This window comes from Juglans regia, chromosome 7, assembly GCF_001411555.2.
Source record: "Juglans regia cultivar Chandler chromosome 7, Walnut 2.0, whole genome shotgun sequence".
In the NCBI taxonomy this organism is placed as follows: Eukaryota; Viridiplantae; Streptophyta; class Magnoliopsida; order Fagales; family Juglandaceae; genus Juglans; species Juglans regia.
The window spans coordinates 22,958,148-22,978,674 of record NC_049907.1 but is presented as its reverse complement, the minus strand read 5'-3'; the positions used below and the strand labels follow the sequence as shown (position 1 = coordinate 22,978,674).

The following is a 20,527-nucleotide window of genomic DNA, read 5'->3' as shown; positions in this document are numbered from 1 at the left end:
CTGGGAACGACCAAATTGCTCTCCCCTGTCAAGAGCCTTTCTAGTTTCTACTGTTCGCTCGCTCGAAAAGCCCTTGAAGGTAAATTCAAAAAAGAACAAGGGCCAACAAAAGATAATAAAAAAGAATGAGGACTTTAAATGTAATTCCACTACTGTGAGAGAAATTATGAGGTTTTTAAAAAAATAAAATGATATTTTGTTCACTCATTTTTTCTCCTCATTTTGATATCTTATGTATTTTAATTTTTTTTTTAATTTTTTTACTTAATATTTAAAGAAGTGATTATTTATATATTGATATATTTTTATGTTTATTAAAATATTTTAAAATGATAAAAAAAATGTAAATTACAAAATTTTAAAAAATATATATTAAATTTGACCTGACGATCAGATTGAACAAGATATTTTGAGTGACAGAGTAGCCCGACTCTAAAATTTATAGACCCGTCACACGTTAAATTCACATCCTATTACGGAATATTATGTCAATTAAAATTAAATTACATAAAATAAATATTATATCACTTTATTCCCAGAGTACCTAATATTTTTTTTGGACAGAGGGGTCAATACTTCCCAAACCCAAGATTTTTTTTATTTTGAATTTATTTTTATTTTTTGAATTTTTTATATATTTGAAATCTTATTTTTTTCAATAATTTTTTATTTTTTTTTTCAAATATTCTTCTTAATTTTTAATTTTATGTATTTTGAAATAATCTTTAGATATTTATTCATGTCTTTAGAGCATTCTCATCCGATTCCATATAATTCTCTCTAAAGTTTAGTTAGGAATCACACTTCTTATAATTTTCTTCTAAATTTTATTCATCTTTAAAAAATATCATACATCTCATTTCCTATCATTTCTCTATTCTATTAAAATAATATTTTTCAATTTTTTCTTTATTATTATTTCTACTATTTTATTTCTACATCTATAATTGTTCCCTATAAAAATATATAAAAAGTTATTTAGGAGATGAACAATAGCTCCTCAAATATAGGGAATCATTGTTCACATCCTAAACATTTTCCTTAAAATGAGGATCCGGATGGAGCGTGTATTTGGAGAAAACCCCAAATACAAATCCTATCATTTAGGAAAAAATATGTTTTTGAAAACCGGATGAGAATTTTTTTAGATTTTTATTATGAGTAATTTTACATACAATTGTGAAGTGCGTAAACGTCGCGTAATTACTTTGAAAAAGAGTGTGATATACTATTAAAAAATTAATTTTTTTCATGTAAATCCCATGTTTTATTCACTTTTTTTAAAATAATTACGCGACACTTGCACAATTCATGGTTACAAATATATTTTCTCTTTTAATATTGGGGGCTAATTTTTTCAAACATGTAATATTTATGTAGAATAAAAAGAAATAAATATGAAGTTTAATTCCACAATAAATAGTAAAATCATAAATATATATAAAAATCACATTTCCTTAAAGAGAGTTTTCATTTCGAATAAAAATAATTTGCCATATACCAGTAGAAATAAGATTAAAAACTACAACTTAGCATCTCCTTTAGATTTCATCTATTTTTTTTTTTTTTAATAATATTGTTAACGTCGTGTTTCGCACGTCTTTGGGTCAAGTTCCAGCAATTCGGGTTTTCTGAGCTAGACCTCGATCATTGATGTGTGGAGCTCCCGACATTGTCTGGTGCATTTGTATGGTGTTGGTGCATATGTCTATTATGATAAACAGTATTTAAATATAGAAAATAAAGATAGATGAGCACACAGTTTTACGTGGTTTGGCACTAAGTCTATGTTCACTGGGGTTTGGGGAGGAGAGATTCCACTATAATGAGCTTGTTTACAGTTTTTCATAGCCATTCATTTCACACTGTACATAGGAAACTGTAGATATATTCGTTGAAGAAGAAGTCTCAGTCCGAAAGAAGTCGAACCCCCTATTCATAGGTTGCTCTTGCCTTTTATCTCCTGCCCCCTATTTGCTTTAAGTCACTTTTCTACTTTTCTCTCCTGACACCTTGTTTTTCTTACTTTTCCTTGTTTTATGTCAAATCCTTCATTTTTCTCTCCTAACATTACTTTCTCATGCCTCCTGACTCTTTCAAGCCTTAGTCCATTCTTGTCCCCTATTCTTCTCTCATATTTTGTCTTCTAGTGAGTTCCCCCCTCAATCGGCTGGACCTAGGAAATTCCTTTGGGCCGGAGAACAAATTCCCTCACAGTTATCCCGCCAATTCCTATCGAACATGTCTGATGAGAGTTTTTTAGCCTATTTTCCATTTGCCTTCCCTCATTCTCTTGGGCCGTCAATTTTTCCACTTGTCGGTCTTTAGGTGGGGTTGTACCCCGCCGAGCCTTCATTTCGTCATTTTGTCCAACTAATTTCCTTTAACTTTCTTTTCCTTTCATTTCCTATTTCATTTAGCTGCACTTTCCTTAGATATTTCATTTAGCCGCATTTTCCTTTCGCTCATATTTTCTTAGCTGCCTTCGTACTTATTTCCTTAGCCGATTTTCATTTCATACTTATTTCCTTATCCGCCTTTTCCTTTCACTCCTATTTCTTTAGCCACCTTTCCTTTCGCTCCTATTTCTTTAGCCCCCTTTCCTTTCACTTCTTCCTGCCTTGTCAGAGAGTTAGTTTTTGTTTGTGAAGATTCCTTTGATGAGATTTTGTTGGTGGAGATTCTGTTTATGGAAATTTCGTTAGTGGAGATTATGTTGATAGAGATTTTGTTGTTAAGAATTTTTTATTAAAGATTCTTTTGTTGAAGTTTCCGTTGATGGAGATTCCGCTGATAAATACGTCGGGTGGTCGACAACGGACCTACACTCCTCGGCGAGAGGGATAAAGCTGCTTCTGGCTTGACTTGTCCCTTTTGCCTCGCGGGGAGGTAGGCTGGAGCTGTTGGAGTTTCCTTTGGTAGAGATTTTGTCTTTGGGTGGCCAAAGGCTGACCCTCACTCCTCCTCAAGAATGGTAAGACAACCTTTAAAGTCTACATTTCCCTTTTCCCTTGCGGGGAGGTAAGCTGTTGACGGCGATCCTACTGATGTAGATTTCGTTGATGATGTCCATATCTTTCTCTTCATTATTCGGGCGATCCACAGACTCATCCTGCTCTCCGTCAGGAAGAGGTTAGAATGTCTCATGCCAAACCGCCTCTCTCTACCCCGAGGAGGTAATTCGGACAGCGATGTGGTCGGTCCACTTCTTCACCATGGTGGGGGTTGGGGTAATTATTTGGGCATCCTCAGGGATGAACCCACTCTCTACTGGGGGAAGGATAAGGCAACATTTTAGGCCTACCTTCCTTTATGATATCCCACATGGAGGTAAGTTATTCGGACAATTTGTTACTGAACCCGCTCCCGCCCGTTGATGCTCACAAGGAAGGTAAAAGTTTTTTTCTTCAGGTAGCTGAGGACTAATCCGCACTTTGCTGCAAGAAGGATAAGGCAACCTTTAAGGCCTACATTTCCATTTGTTGCTCTGCGGGGAGGTAATTCGGACAACGACGTGCCTGATCCGCTCCTTCACCGTGATAGGGGTCAGGGTAAATTATTTGGGCCTCCTCGAGATTGGTCCCACTCTCTCGAACAAGGAGGCTGTAACACCTGCTTAATTAACCATTAGATCAACCCTCAAACATTCTAGATTATGCTTTTAATTTTAGGTTATTACTTACATTAAAGTTGATAGTGAGGTTAGCCTTAATCTTGACATTTAGACCATTAAACTAAGGATTAGATAAACAAATCCATTAATGAATTTAATAAGGCTTTTAGGACCTTAGAGCATTCATGGGCCTAGCCTAAGAAACCTTGAAACCAAGCCCGTAGGAAATTCAAGACTTGGTAGCTAGCATTGGCCCAAGCTTAAGGAAGGCATAAGGCCTTTGGGCCAAACTTGGTGTAGAATGGACCCATGACCCAATTAGGCCAAGTCAAATTTTTTCAAACCCATCTTAGTGGATCTTGAGGTTTCTTTTCAACCCTAAAAATTTGGAAATGAGGCCCATCTCATTCAATCCCCAAGAGCCCATAAGCCATGAACCCACACACTTGGTCCTTTTAAGCTCACAAGGCCCAAAATCATATTTGGATTTATTTCACTATTCAACTTGAAAGTCCAATACATCATACCATTGGTTTTCTTAAGCCCAAATCATGTCCTAAGTACCCAAATTAAGTTTTGAAAGTTGGCTAAGAACATTAGCCATCATACTTGAGGTTAGTGAACGTTAAGCCATACTTTAAGCTTAATTTCATTTAATCTTTTCTTAACCTTCTAATTCAAAATTTTCTTGATTGATTATTTCATTTCATCATGCTTAGACCTTACTAATACTCTAGCTAAACTTCTCCATATGTCATTAAGGAAAATGACATATCAAACCCCAAACTTGCATCAATCGGCTATTGTGTATCACCTTTGAGTACTTGGACTGTTTTGCCCTTAGGCCTAATTTTTTTGTGGCTTGGTCTCAATAGCAATATGGTCCTTAGAAACCTCATGAGACCCCTTCAAACCCAGAATTAGCCTTGGACAAAAATGGTTCCACAAACCAAACCAAGAAGCCAAACCAATTGCATCTTAGTCTAGTTTGAGTGGTAACCGGTTGGGTTAGAATTTAACCAACCATCTGTCTTGTTTGAGCCACCACCCCACGCCACCTCCATCACCACTCAATCCCCAAGAGATCCCATGACCATCATGAGAATTTTGACTCAGTTTTTCCCACCTAAAAACCATCCAAAACCAAACTCAAAAACTGCCAAGCAAAAACCACATAAAGCAACCGATTTGCAAGCGTGGTTTGATAGACTTGTGGTCATCTAAATCATGCCCTACGACCTAGAAACCTCTACAAGACCATTGTAGTTACAATGAGGAGAAAATCATGGTGGCTTCAAGCCACTATTCCCCCTGCACAAGGTGACATAAGCCATGGAAAGCAAGCTAGAAAATTTTCATACTGGTGCACCTCTCACTTCACCCAATCACCAAGCATCCAAACCAACGTCTCCTCCCCTCTTGAACCCTATAAATAACTTCTTCACTTCCTCATTTCCTCCACACCTCAACTCCAAGCTTCCTCTTGAGTCTTGAAAGCACTTTTCCACCGTAGAGATCAAAAGAGTAAAACCGAGTGAGATTTGATAAGTTATTGAGTGTTCTTCAGTAAGGTTGTCTTGAGTGCTTGGAAGGCCACGAAATTTGTAATTTTTCTTGATCTTAATCTTAGTTAGCATGTCAAGCCTTGTTTTAAAGTGTTGGTACAAAATTTGGTTGAGTTTTGAGAAGGTTATCATGCTTAGTTCAAAGTCGGGTCTTTAAATGGTGGTTTGAATGATTAAATGGTTTTAAATGAAAATTTAGCTATGACATGTCTTAAGCATGATTTTATATGATTAAATATTGTCTTATAATGATTACGGAAGGTTTTATTTGTGATTAAAAGCATATCATGATAGATTTTAAATCTATATTGTTTTGATCATCAAGTATGAATCGATTTTGAATAAATTGGAGATTTATGATATCTTAGCCACGATTAAGTATTGGGATGAACTTGATTATACAATAATAAGTCTTCATTATGTCATTAAATATTTTAGGTATCATTTGTGATTAAAGAAAATCTCATATGCATGCATTCATACAGATCAATAGTTGAAAACACACCTAGGTATCAACTAGAGTGCATGCCACGGGTTGTGACTGTTTGGGCAAGTTCTACTTTTATTTTTGAAAATCCAAGGGCATAAATGTTTTAGAATGCCAGAAATATGAGATCCATGAATTTTGATTAAATTTAGAGTTCGTTTGCAATTAGTAAAAATTCAGGTTCTTAACGGCCATTCTTGAGAGTCTAGGGGTATTTTTGTAAATATCTATTTTTGAAACCTTTGATTTTGAACCTCAACCATAGAAGTATTAATCCTAACTTATCTTGCACTTGATTTCAACAGTTACGATGTTTCTTTTCGAATTACTACGGAAGTTTGTAAGTTGGCTTCTAACTTATACCTTGATAGATTATTTATGAATTATTGATTAATGTTTCATTTATATTTCAATTATCATTTTGAACATAAAATATTATGTTATATGATACATTGAGTGCATACTTACATGACATTTGATATTTTTCCCCATTTTTGCATATTGCATCTATAAATGTCATTTTTGCGTAAAAGCTTGACATATATGCACATGTCATGAAAAAAAATTTTCAAGCATAACATGAAAATAATTTTTGTCATGACCTCAAAGGCTAGCATAGGGAATTATCCTAGTCGAACTCCTCTATCCACTCTGGAGTGTTTAAGAATGGAGTGGTAACCTATAGGTTGACAAAGAACAATTAATGGGTTTCAAATAGATTCTTTTTAAAAAAGGCCAAAGCAAAGTCAATATGTTATGACACCTAATGCTGGTGGGTGTACACGTTATGATGTTATGATGTTATATTATATTTACCAATGCATTTAGAATGAGTTTATAAATAACGTAGTTTCAACGTGAGTTGTACTAGGGTCACCGGCAGGTACTCATAGTACATATGAAGAACTATGATGTTAATTATGAATTGCTAATAATGATGAAGTTTATGGTGAAAGTTTATGATAAAGTTATGATTTCAAAAGTGATGGCAAAAATGTTTACTAAATGAAAACATGTGTCTCCATTTTTCTAAAATGTTAAGAAATCTGGATGAGAAACATGCATACTGATTTTTCTGCATCTCATGCATTGCATATTTATCATGTTTCATGTTTAATTTATCGTTGTGTAAGTTGGTTGTTTAACTTACTGAAATTTCGAGTAATTCTCACCCTTTATGGAACCACTATCATTCTACTCGGAATGATAGAAGTTGTGCCAGGACTCGAGGAGGACGAGATAGATGGAGCACTGGATCCGCATCATTGAGGAGGAGCTGGATCTTGAGAGAAAATTGGATTTAATCCTAATGTTTATAGCCCAAGTTCTTCATGTTTTAGATCGCATGAAGAGAATGATTTGACTTTAGCTCTTAATTGTACTAAGTATATGCTACATTGGTATTTTGAACTTGATGATTACTAATAAAAATATGATGTTTTTAGTTACTCTGGCATAAGTTATACTTTCAACTTTTAATTTCGTTGCGATTATTGCATACTACTAGTTACATACTAGGATGCATTACATATTAACTGTCATGTACGGGAGTATGTAATCTTGTATTGGATTTTCCAACACTCTAAGTCTACATTCCATCCCAAGCGGAGATTGTGGGTGTCACAAAGGCTGAGCTGCCTGCTAGCCTATCATCCTTCGTGGGGAGGTAAGTTGTTCGGGCAGTTTGCTCTGGACACGCTCATGCCCGTTGACATAACAGGAAAGGGTAAATTTGGGTCAGGCTGGCACTAATTCCACACTTCGTCGCAGCAGAGGTCGGGGTAATTCATTCGGGGAGCCACGAAGCTGATCCCACTTTCCACTACGAGAGGGACAAGGCAACCTTTAAGCTTACATTTCCCTATGGTATCCCGCAGGAAGGTAAGTCGTTCGGGCAGTCTGTTATTGAACCCGCTCCCACCTGTTGAAGTTTATGAGGAAGGTAAATTTTTAGTTTCGGGTTGCCTAGGACAGACTTGCACTCCTCCGCAAAAGGGATAAGGCAATCTTTTATACCTACATTTCCCTTTTTGCCTCACGGGGAGGTAAGTTATTGATGGAGTTCCCATTTAGTGGCGTTGACTTTCCTGATGGAACTCAGTTGATTTTGTCGTTTCAGGTTATGCTAATTGGAAATATCGTGTTGGATCGTACAACTGATGTTTCGCTCCACAGGAAATAATTGTGTTAGTAAAACAGAATTCACATGAGTTTTGATGGGGACAAACCGGAGCTTGTAGCTACTACGATTGATTTTTACCCACTGTTGTTTGTTTGATTTTTTCCTTCTTCCTCTCTCTCTCTCTCTCTCTCTCTGTTGCTGCTTGTCCATTGCTTGACTGAAGTTGTCTGCTGCTATTCGCCATTTCCTTTCTTCCTTGCTCTTCATTTTTATTTCCACTTCCATTTTTTTTCTTTCTTTTTCCTCTTCTTCTTTCTCCTTTATTTTTTAGCAACCAGCACATATGAGGTTAGTCTGAGTAGATGAAGAGCAAGTAGTTGATGAGTTGTTGGTGACAAGTGCTTTGGCCGTAGGGTCTGGATGTTCTTGGCTGATGGGTTGTTGGCGACAAACGCACGGGCTGTGGAGTTCAGTGTACGTGGCCGCTGTCCATGATGCAAATGGTTGAGGAGTACATACACTGGTCATGGTGCACATGGTCGAGGAGTACATGTAGTGGCCGCAATGCATGGCGGACATGTAGTGGAGCTTATGTGGATTTTATGCTCGTGGTGTGGCCGAGGAGTGGAGGTCGATGAGCGAACTTTTTTGGGGTGCCACTGGCTGCGTAGAGTGGAGATGCGGCCATGTAGAGTGGCTGTGTAGAGTGGCCATGTAGTGCCCGCCTGCTAGTGGCTGTGGAGGTTGCACGGTCGTGCATCCGCATGAGTGCACGTATCTCATGTCAGAGTTACCGTTGGCTGGGGGTGGTCAGAGGCCAATCCAATGAAGTCTTTAGAAGCTGATGGGTCAAGGTGGAGTCGCCGTCGTCCTTGCTGAGCCATAGCCAAGCTAGGTTGAGAAGTTTCCAGCCAATGCATTTCTATGTGTATGGGCACGCAAGGGGCTCCCCGCCATGAGGGGTGGTCACAGACCATCCCCACTAGGACAGACGGCATCAGCGGCCACCTATGTGACCGTTGGTGCCACTCTCGTGCTGCGCCACGGCGGGGCCATGGTACTTCAAATTATTTTATTGCTATGAGTTGAGGTGTGAGGCTTCTGGCGGTCGTTGGCTAACTTCGGTGGTCACAGGTAGCCCTAACGGAGATAGATAGCGCAGGCATGCCAGGTGGCGGCCGGCAGCCGGCGGCGTCCCTCCCAGGCCATGCCGTGGTTGGGCTGAGCTCCTATCTTGTGAGCATAGGGGAGTGCACCACGGTACCTCCGTACACGGCTTCTCGCCAGTGGTTTGAGTGGAGGCCACCGATGGGTGGTCTAGGCTCACGGCTAGGTGTCGCGAGCTCCTGGTTGCACGACAACGTGCACCCAAGTGGTACGTGCATGGCATTGTTCATGCCATGCATGACCACTAGCTCCAGTGCACTATTCACTTATGTGCATAGTGCACTCTGGGTCCCTGTCCGCGGTTCACATGATTGTTCTGTGTATCCCGGCCTCTCTCTCTCTCTCTCTCTTATTTTATAAAGTATGCTCAAAATTGAGTATTTTACCACTCAAGAAGCTGGGATATTTGGCTTTGTGCCCATGCAAAAATGACCAGGCGCCATTCCTTGCTAAATAACCATAAAAATAAAAGATTAGAGAGTCAAAAGTACCAATTTGGAAGATTTCCATCTGCTCATTCGGAGATCATTTAGCGCGCTAAAAAATTGTCCTCCTTCCGCTTCTGGTGCCAAAGAAAAATCTCGACAATGTACACGAAGAAAAATCTCGTTCTTGACTTTCGAGCCACCTGAAACGGGTTATCGCAGGCATACAAAGTATATGCAAGATCCATAACGATCTCACAGATGGCGTCACTGTTAACATCGTGTTTTGTACGCTTTTGGGCCAAGTTTCAGCAACTTGAGTCTTCCGAGCTAGGCCTCAATCGGTGCTGTGTGGAGCCCCAGACAGTGTCTGGTGCATTTGTATGGTGTTGATGTGTACGTCCATTATGATGAATAGTATTTAAATGTAGAAAATAAAGAGAGATGGGCACACAGTTTTACGTGGTTTGGCACTAAGCCTATGTCCACTAGGGTTTGAGGAGGGGAAATTTCACTATAAGGAGTTTGTTTACAGTCTCTCATAGCCACTCATTTCACACTGTACAATGGAAACTGTAGATCTAGTCGCTGGAAAAGAAGTTCTCTCTAGAGCTCTCAGGTTGAAGAAGAAGTCCCCAAGTTGGAAGAAGTCCCAGTCCGAAAGAAGTCGAACCCCCTATCCATAGGTTTCCCTTGCCTTTTATCTTCTGCTCTATTGCTTTTAGTCACTTCCCTACTTTTTTCTCCTGACACCTTTCTTTTTCCTGCTTTATGTCAAATCCCTTATTTTCTTCTCCTGACATTACTTTCTCATGCCTCCTGACACTTCCAAGCCTTAGTCCCTTCTTGTCCACTCTTCTTCTCTCATATTTTATCTTTTAGTGAGTTCCCCTCCCGATGGGCTTAGGCCTAAGAAATTCCTTTGGAGCCGGGAAAAAATCTCCTCACAAATATGTTTAGAGATTTTATTCTCAACAAAACCTAACAGGTGGTTTTTCATAAACTCATTTTTTATTCTACTTCGTAGATTAGTTTATACAAGTTTTATGTACAATTGATGCCACATTTAATATATAATGCTACAATTGATGTCTCAAATAAATATTCCTGTTTCATAAAATCTAAGGGATACAAGTGCTCAATTATTTTTTCATACAAAATGTCAACCTTAAATAATTCTTCTAATATTTATTTCACTTTGAATTTCTTTTTAAAAAGCTTAGTATCGTATAATCAAGAACTTTAGGGTCTATATTAATAAAATTATTATTTCTTGTAAATTTAATTTTAGTTTTAAGTTTTTTTAGAATTTATCTATTAAGTTGAAAGAATTGTTAGGGGCCAAAAAAATAAAATTTGAAGGGATCCCATCATCATACTTACATGATATATAGAACAGTTCCGCTTTGGAGCGGTCATGACTGTTTTTGCCTTTAAAAAATTTTAGACAGCACGCAAGAATTTCTATATATGTACATATAATTCTTTGAAATATAAAAAATTTGGCACAACGTGGTTCTGCCACTGAGAATATAACATATGATATATCTCATGTTATGTGGTGTGAGACAACTATCTCAAGGTCGGGTGGATTTTCACCTCAATTTGTCTACTCTACATGAATCAACCAAAAACAAAAGTCAAAGTGAATGAAATCCCCATATCAAAATCCTAGATACCCAAATACAAACGAATCATCTAATTACTAACTAAATAGTTTTAAAGATGTTATACTTAGGGTTGAGCATAGACTCAAATGGAGTCGGTGTCTAGGAACAGGAAATCCAACTCCGACTTTGTCGGAGTTTGAATATGAACTCCAACTCCGACTCTAACTTACATAATGCTCCAATTCAACTTTGACTCTAATTTATTGGATCAGAGTCTGAGTCAAAGCAGAGTCAAATTGTAGCTTCTTTATTTTACCATATTTAGCCCATTTTTAAACAATAAATGAATGAAACCATTGCGTCTTGGATAGTTTTGAACAGAAGTGAAATTAAAGATATTGTCAAGAGAACTGAATAGAAAATTATGCTATAAGTCCCTCTCAATAGCTGTTCAGTCTATACCGTTCAAAAGGTACAGATAATAATTAAAAAAAAAAAAATAGAAATCTCGACTTTTCATCAAGGATTGTGCAGATGCTACTGAGCAGCTCTTGGAACCGGCTGTCCTCTAGAACTCAATATTCTCAGCTTTTCAGGTGTCCTGTATAAAACATCACCTGCAAGAATATAAAATATCAAAACTACATTTTAAAAAGGGCTGCTATTCAGTCTCCTATTACTGAAGCTGTAGGGTTATGCTTTGGCTGATCTCCTCCTCAGTTACAGTTTACTGCAATTAGTTAGTGAAAAAAGCACCATAGCATTACTCTTAATACAGTAAAAACCATCTCGTTGTTAGTCAAAAATAGGGATATAATTGGAAGTTATGACATTGACGACTTATGGAAATTATTTTTGACTAACAATGAGATGGTTACAATACTACAAATTTTGCTAAATCGTGGTTAAATACTACAAATTTTCCTGCAATGAGATTGTTAGTCAAATTTTGTCGACTTATGACATCTCATTGTTAGTGAATAATACTACAAATTTTGCTACATCAGGGTTACAAACTAACATAAGTCGTCAAATGTCATACAATTATATCACACACCACCAGCTCTAGTTAAATTCGGAGCACAAAGCACACAACTTGTTGATACCACATTTGGCATCACTAGTAACAGGCATAACACTTTTTGAGAAAACAATGTTGTAAAATTTGTAGTGCGTATAACATTTCTGTGACTTGGTAGTTGGCACAGTCCTTTGGCAACTGACGACCTTCATTAAGTTCAAGTTTGATTCATTGAGAAATTGAATAAGTATCAAGCTCAAGTTAGAGACAAATAAACATGGAACCCAGTAACGTGGAAGCTCATAGTTTTCAAATGCAGTAGATAGTACCAAAAAAATATATACCCAGTAATTCCTGGAATGTAACTAGGTGTTTTCTTTTGCATGCTCCATGTGTAATTGGGCAACGCCTATTTCACTTGTTTTAATAAATTTATTTTAGTGGTGGTGGTTTGGGGCAGGCACATATTTGGGCTTGGGCTAGGGCTTTGTTAGGTTCATTTTGCTAGATGGATTTATCTTTTTTCTTTTGCACTTCAACTAGGTGTTTTCTCTTGTATACATCCATTGTACTTGGCTACGCCTATTGGCATTAATAAATTTTTACTTATATAAAAAAAATTATTTTACCATTAAAATATAGCAATAGAGTCCAAAAAGTTGAAGCTATCTCCAGATAGAGCTTTCATGAAAAATAGCAATTTCCTGATTGATCATATTTGATGTAAACAATAATAATACTAACAAGCATTTAGTGCAAGATAAATGTTGCAAACTCAAAATAAATATTTAAGCAAACCTTAGGAGGGGGGTGTTGAAATAGGCAAGGATGGTGGTGGTGATTGAGTATCAGAGGAGGGTGGTTCGTAAATTCTGGCTTTCTTGAGGATTTCAGCAACAACCCAACGCTTACGTTTGCTAAGTGGCCTTGATGGATCCAATCGGACCTGAAATTCAATTTATCAATTAATGGGTGGAGATGAGAGAGAGAGAGAGAGAGAGATAGAGAGAGAGAAAAAAAAAAAAAGAGAATTACACGGTCTCCGATGTTGCATTGGTTGAGCTCGTCATGTGCCATGAACTTGGAGGTGCGCTTGACAAAGCGGTTGTAGAGATTGCTATGGAACAACCTATCCACCGCCACGACCACCGACTTCTGCATCTTGTTCGATACTACCATCCCTACCACTTGCTTCATCTCCGTTCCTCTGCCCCTCTTTCTCTCTCTCTCTGTAACTTTTAGGTTTAGATACCCTTCAAGATGCACCGTTTCCTTTTATTGGAATTTAGTGCTCCCTTTTAGTAAACCAAGAGTGTCATATTTTCATTCTAATTATTATGGTAATTTTGGAATAGGAAATAGTATGCATTTCTAATTTAAGCTAGGGCAGATACAAGTATTATAATTATAATGAAAATTTTTAAAATAAATCTTCATAATTAATTCAGCCAGTACACAATATTACACAAAACATGGAAGAACAAAATAAATATTGTGATTTACAGTTTCAATCCATAACTAGTGTCGATCACCTTCAGTGGCTTAGATCAAAATACAGTGAGCTCACTAAAAATCCAGCAATGTACATTGCTGGACTTAAACTCAAAATCAAAGCAACAGGCCAACACAAGTTGGTACAAATCTTCCCCCATCTTCCAACCCCTCAAACAAGCAAAGCAGAGTAACTAAACTAAAGACAGGCTTCTCAATCCCCCCCAAACCAATTATCAAACATTAAAAAAATAATCCATTATTTTCTGTAAGATAATGAGATTGGAAAGTGATTGGCCTAAGAAACTTATTAGGAAATTAATTAACAACTGCCCCCCCTCACTAAAATATTACTAATTGAGAGAGTTCACTAAAAAAATAATTTTAGATGCTACATTGTAACATTTTTTAAATGTTAGTCTGAAAACAAGTAAATGTAAGTCTATCAAGTTAGTGTGGTTTTAAGAGCCATTCGTCTAGTGAAAACAAATGACAGAGGATTTGTTAGTCATTGCAGTAGTCTACATCTCTGGCCTGACCATGTCATGACTATACTTTGAATGAATGTCTTTGTGTAACAACTCAAATGTCTCAAATCAGCTCTTCTGTAGCAATGATAGATATAGTGGGTTACAAATGGAGGTCTGGGTGCAATGTCTTTGTGGAACTTCACTGCCGTAGTTCAACACTGTAAATGAGATTCAATGTATGCATGCAAAGATATATAATGGGTTACAAATGGAGGTCTGGGTTACAAAAATCAGATCCTGTCTTCTCATTCTAGGTTACAAATTTGCAAATAAACAACAAAAAAAATGGTTTCTGTAGATAAAACAAAACAAACCACAGATACAAATCTAAACCAAATGGGAAAAAAAGAAAAAAGAAAAACAGAGATAAGTCAATTTCAAATTGAACAAAAACGGGTACCATACTCACAGATTTTAAAAAAATAATGAGTTAATACAACGATTCAATATTAGAAAGAGACATAGTGACAGAGAACCATACTGGCGGCGACGGGGACAAAGGAGTTAGTAACTTAGGGTTTCGGCGACCCTTAGTAGGATTAAGAACAAATACTTCATAACAAGCCCTCAGATGCATTGGATTCTCAAATGTCAGATCAAGAATCCATATGTGACACCAATTCACTAACTTCAATTATGGAAAAAATCCAAGACACAATGACAGTATGTATGGTCTCCGACAAAATGTAGGGAAGGAGAAGAAAAGGAAACATACCATCTTAACATTAAGATTGAACAGAGACACCAAAACAACGTGACAAAAAAAACAAGATTCGGATTTCAATTTCTTCACAATTTTCTTCGAATTTCTAAACATCTAAGAAGAAGGCAAATCCGCGATTTCAAGCGATCTTTAAAGTTGAAAAACAATAACATAGGGAGAGAGAGTGAGAGAGACGAACCTTTTGGGATGAGATGCTAGAAGGAGGGACTCGAGGGAACAGGAGCAATGCGTGAGCTCCGAGTGCAGAAATGATTACAAAATTAGATCTGAAATGTTTGCCTATTTATATTGTGTTGTAATTTGTTCCTGGGAACAGCCAAATTGCTCTCCCCCATCAGTCTTTCTAGTTTATACTGTTTGCTTGCTTGGAAAGCCCTTGATGGTAAATTCAAAAAAGAACAAGGGCCAACAAAAGATAATAAAAAAGAATAAGGACTTTAAGTGTAATTCCTCTACTGTGAGAGCAATTATGAGATTTTTAATAAATTATAGACACGTTATACTCACATCCTGTTATAGAATATTATGTCAATTAAAATTAATTATTATATAAATAATTTTAATTACATAAAGTAAATATTATCACTTTACTCCAAGAGTACCTAATATTTATTTCGGAAAGAGGGGTCAACTAGTAGGGCTGAGCACCGACCAAGTCGGAGTCGGTATGGCCATCCTCGGACTCCGACTTGTCGGAGCGGAGTCGGATTTGGGATTTTTTTGGGCCTTTTTTTTTACTGTTTTCAACTTCATATTTGGCACACTTTTTAAAAAAGAATTTTTTCTGTAAGCTTTTAAATTTAATTTTTTTTCAAAAATCACAATGTAAAGTAAATAATTTACTTTTTAATAAAAACATAACAAAAAAATAAAACTAAATAAAATCAAGTAACATACTAAGTTACTAACATGATTAAAAAAAATTAAAAAAAAATTAAAAATGACTAATCACTGAAATAAACATCCACTCCCATCAACGCATCATCCATCATGCACATCCAACTAATCACTTCAAGTCCACAATAAACATCCACACCCATCATCCACATCAATCATGATAACATGTTCTAACAACAGTTACAACAAACATTTTTTAAGTTCTAATTTTGGAAAAAAAAAAAAAAAAAAGAGAAACCCAACATTTTCTAAGTGCCAACCAAAATGTTCCCAACAACAAACATATTACAACAAATTAAATGTTCCAAGTGCCACACTGCCTTTCCAACTTCTAAGTTGTGTTTAAAAAAAATATGAAAAGATTTTAGTTAGAAAATATTTTGCTATGCCAACCAAAAAATGATAATGAAAACAAAGCTAACTATGAATTTTGCTATGCCGTAAATATCCATTATCCTCCATGAATTTCACAGAGAATAACATTAATACCATGAAATTTAGGAGTTCCCGAACTCCAAGAACTATATAACAGTTCAAAGAGACTAAGAAACTCCAACCACTAACAGTTCAATGATCTTACAAACTCCAAAAATCCAATGCAAGCATTGTTGATGGTCTTCTCAATTCAACTAAGGAACGTGATATAAGTTATCCAATCTTTATTTTCATGATATGGAAACCGAAGCTCTATGGAAACTGGTGATTGAGTATAAACATGGAAGCTTATGGGGGGGCTGGTGCACAAAAGAGGTAAATGGGGCAAGTGGAGTGGGGATATGGAAACACATTAGGCGCGGGTGGGGGAACTTTATTACTCATTCTAAAATAGTGTTGGGGAGGGGATCCCGTATTAAGTTTTGGGAGGACATTTGGTGTGGGAGTGAGGCCCTAAAGGATGCATTTCCAGTTGTTTTCCGTGTGGCTCGCAACCAGGAAGCATCCATTGAGGACCTTATGATTATATCAGGGGATCATGTGCAATGGAACGTGACATTTAGTAGAGCGGCACAAGATTGGGAAGTAGACATTTTTGAAGCCTTTTTCAGCCTCATATATTCTGTGAAGCCGAATAGACAGCAAGCTGATAGCTTATGGTGGAACCCGTCGGGTAAGGGCATCTTCTCAGTTAGATCCTTCTATAAGTCCCTTTCCCACACCACAACCATTCAGTTCCCATGGAAGAGACTTTGGAGAAATAAGGCGCCTCCGAAAGCGGTTTTCTTTACATGGACAGCAGCATGGGGGAAGATTCTGACCACTGACAACCTGAGGAAGCGACGATTAGTTGTACTAGACTGGTGTTGCTTGTGTAAGAGATCAGGTGAGACAGTGGATCATCTATTGTTACATTGCGAGATAACGAGACCCTTGTGGGTGGAAGTTTTCAGTCGAGTAGAGCTACCCTTCGTGATGCCAGAAACCGTGGTTGATCTGTTGGCTAGTTGGACACTTCCGAGAGGAGTCCAACAAATTAAGGAGGTGTGGAAAATGATCTCGATCTGTATCATGTGGTGTATTTGGCAAGAGCGCAATGATCGGACTTTTGAAAACAAGGAGCGGTCGCCGGGGGAACTTAGAGCTTTACTTTTCAGTACTTTAATGTTATGGGCCATTGCTATAGATTTTAATGGCCTGAATGTACATGACTTTTTAGCTTCCCTTTCGTTGACCTAGATAGGTTTTATCTCTTGTATTCATCTTGTGTACTTGGGTTTTTGCCTATCTCTATTTATAATATTATCGATTACTTATCAAAAAAAAAAAAAATTTCATGATTTTCAAGCTTGTCAGCCACAAAACAGACATCAGCAGGACTTTCAGGGAATAACATGACAACTTATGTCGTATTTGCACTAAATTCATTTATCAAAAAGAGGTGATTTCGTCAAGTCTGAATTCCTAAAGGTGATAAAACTTCAACTTTGTACTTATAAAAATGTTCAACTTTGTGGAACACAGATTAATTTCCCAACCACACCATCAATTACAGAAAGAAAATATAACAGGCCACATGTTCACTAAAACAGTCCCAACTTTAGCATCATATTAATATATAAACAGCCCCAAACCACAACACAAACAAAAACAGCTCCAAAAACAAGTATAATCACAGTTTATTCATTCAAAACATCCCAACAAAAACAGCCCCAACATTAACTCAAATTAAAACAGCCCCAGTATAATCACAGTTTTATCCAATCATTCCTTGCAACAACAAAAAAACAGCCCCAAGCTCATTCTATTTTAGTTACACAGATTTTACACAAACTCATCAACTGCAACATCCATCCAAACAAGTATAATCACAGTTTATTCCTTCAAAACATCCCAACAAAAACAGCCCCGATATTAACTCAAACTCATCAACTGCAAGTCTGCAACATCCATCCTATTTTAGTTACACATATTTTATACAAACTCATCATCACAAAATTAAATAGATTTTACACAAACTCATCAACACAAAATTACACAGATTTTACAAAACTATATCATCACAACATTACACAGATTTTACACAACCATATCATTGCAAAATTACACAGATTCACATTTTACACAAAGAGAGAGAAGACGAAGGGAGAAGAGAGTGAGGCTTACCGTGTCGACCGCTGCCTGCGGGGGTGGTTACTGGGTCAGGGTGAGGTCGCGCGGCGACTCGGCGAGAGAGAGACGAGAGTCGGGGGGGACTTGCGCAGGGTGAGATCGAGACTCGCAGGGAGAGAGAGAGAGAGAGAGAGAGAGTGGTCCTGTGGAGGCTAGGGTTTTTTGAAGCCTGAAGCCGAAGGAAAATGGAAATTATGAGGGAGGGAGGGAGGGAGACGAGAGTGACTGGGTGAGGGACTGAGGCCGCGCCGGGACGGGAGTGTGGGGGTTCAACAACGGCGCCGTTTTCTTTGATTTGTATGGATACACTAAATTTAATTTTTTTTTGTTTGAAGTGACACTAAATTTAATTTTAATCTTAATCTTTGTTTAGGTTTTTAACCCTAAGTTTTTTTATTTGTAGTTTTTATAATTGTTAGTATTGATTATTACTATTAATTATATGTTATCATTTATCATAAATTCATATAATACTTTTAATATCTTATCATATTATAGTGTTTAATTATATATTATCGACTTATCATTCTATTTATGTTTTTATAATTTTTTCCATCACTCAATTTAATTATTAGTATTAATTAATGAAAACTATTATTTAAATTGCCTTGTACTATATTGACTAAAAATAAAATAGAATTATTATACATTGGTATTAAATGTAGACTATAAGTCTATAATTTATTATTGTTAATATTTATACTTATACTATATGATTGATTATTGACAATTACATATTATTATACTATAATATTACATGTTATTAACAATTACATGTTATAGTCTATAGACTTGTACAATGGTTTTTATAAATAGTGTTTGATTACATGCTATTAACTCATTATACTTTTACTATAGCTAGTGTCTAACTTATTCCTATTAATAGCTAGAGTATAATTAGTATTATATATGGGTATAGTAGTATTACATATTATACATTAGTAGTTAGTTACATATTATTCTACTAAAATATTACATATTATTTTATTAGTTTATAACTTAATTATATATTAGACTTAGTATTCTATATTTAATTTATTATACCAGTCACTAGTGATTATATATTATATATTGGAACATTGGTTATTATATATTACTATTATATGTTTTTGTACTTTAGTTATTATACATTACTATTACATGTTATTATACTTTAATTATTATACATTAGTATTACACGTTATTATATTTATATATTAGTAATTTATTGTTATATTTGTAATTGCTTTATATATTAAGAGTATATAAAGTTCTATATTTACAATAGTAGTTGGTATACATTGTTATATTTTGATAAAGTATATTTATCAAAATAAATATATATTATAATACTAACTAACTATAAACTATACCAATATTAATAGTAATAGTAATACTATATATTATATTAATAGTGATATTAATACTATATATAATTATAGTAATATTAATACTAACATATTAAGTTAACTATACTATTATACATATATTATGCACTCTTATAATACATTAACATATACTAAAACTATATATTATACTATTATAGTGTTACTACTACATATATAGTTATTATACGTTACTATTAAATGTTATTATATTTTAGTTATTATACATTAGTATTACGTGTTATTATATTTATATATTAGTAATTTATTGTTAAATGGTAGTAATATTGTAATAGTATGATATTTACATATACTAAACTATTATTAATCAATTTAATATATATATATATATATTATAATATAAATATATTATTTAATAATAATGAGCTCATGCTATATAGTATGGAGTTTAACTAACTATATAAAATATAATTATATAAAATATTTATGATTAATATATACAAAAACACATATATATTTATAAAATATATATAATATCGGTGTCGGAATCGAATGCAAAGTCGGAGTCGGTTCAAGTTCAAGTGTTCAACTCCACCTACGACTCCAACTCCGACTCCGACTACTCAGGGAAAAAAACCTCCGTCAGAGTCGGAGCGGAGCCAGAGCAGAGTAAGAGTGAGATTTTCAAATTTTTACTCAACCCTAAGGTCAAGAGTACCTAATAGGTGGTTTTCATAAACTCATATTTTATTATAGTATTAGACTATTTTATATAAATTTCATGTAAAATCTGGATATTTTGGCGCCACATTCAATATATAATGCTATAATTGATATCTCAAATAAATATTCCTTTTTAATGAAATCTAAGGTATATGAGTTCTCAACTATTTTTTCATACAAAATGTCAACCTTAAATAATTTTTCTAATACTTATTTCATT

The 20,527-nt window shown here is 35.7% G+C and overlaps 1 protein-coding gene across 7 annotated transcripts; it reads right to left on the bottom strand.

Annotated features, from left to right (window-relative positions):
• Window positions 1-11,357: 11,357 nt before the first annotated feature.
• Window positions 11,358-18,535, bottom strand: LOC109015013 (30S ribosomal protein S17-like). 7 transcript variants are annotated; one of them, XR_004802011.1, is made up of 5 exons: window positions 18,254-18,517; window positions 14,934-15,061; window positions 13,046-13,239; window positions 12,809-12,956; window positions 11,358-11,606 (listed from the first exon to the last, which is right to left on the bottom strand). XR_004802011.1 is itself a non-coding variant. In XM_018997508.2 (4 exons), exons 2-3 carry the CDS (start codon window positions 13,205-13,207, stop codon window positions 12,810-12,812), a joined length of 309 nt encoding a protein of 102 aa, XP_018853053.1. In that variant the 5' UTR covers window positions 13,208-13,239; window positions 18,254-18,535; the 3' UTR covers window positions 11,374-11,606; window position 12,809. The 7 variants fall into 7 exon arrangements, 5 of the variants coding, with proteins under 5 accessions (XP_018853053.1, XP_018853050.1, XP_018853052.1 ...); XR_004802010.1 differs by having other exon boundaries at window positions 13,046-13,282; window positions 18,254-18,509; XM_018997508.2 differs by lacking the exon at window positions 14,934-15,061 and having other exon boundaries at window positions 11,374-11,606; window positions 18,254-18,535.
• Between the last annotated feature and the right edge of the window lie 1,992 nt (window positions 18,536-20,527).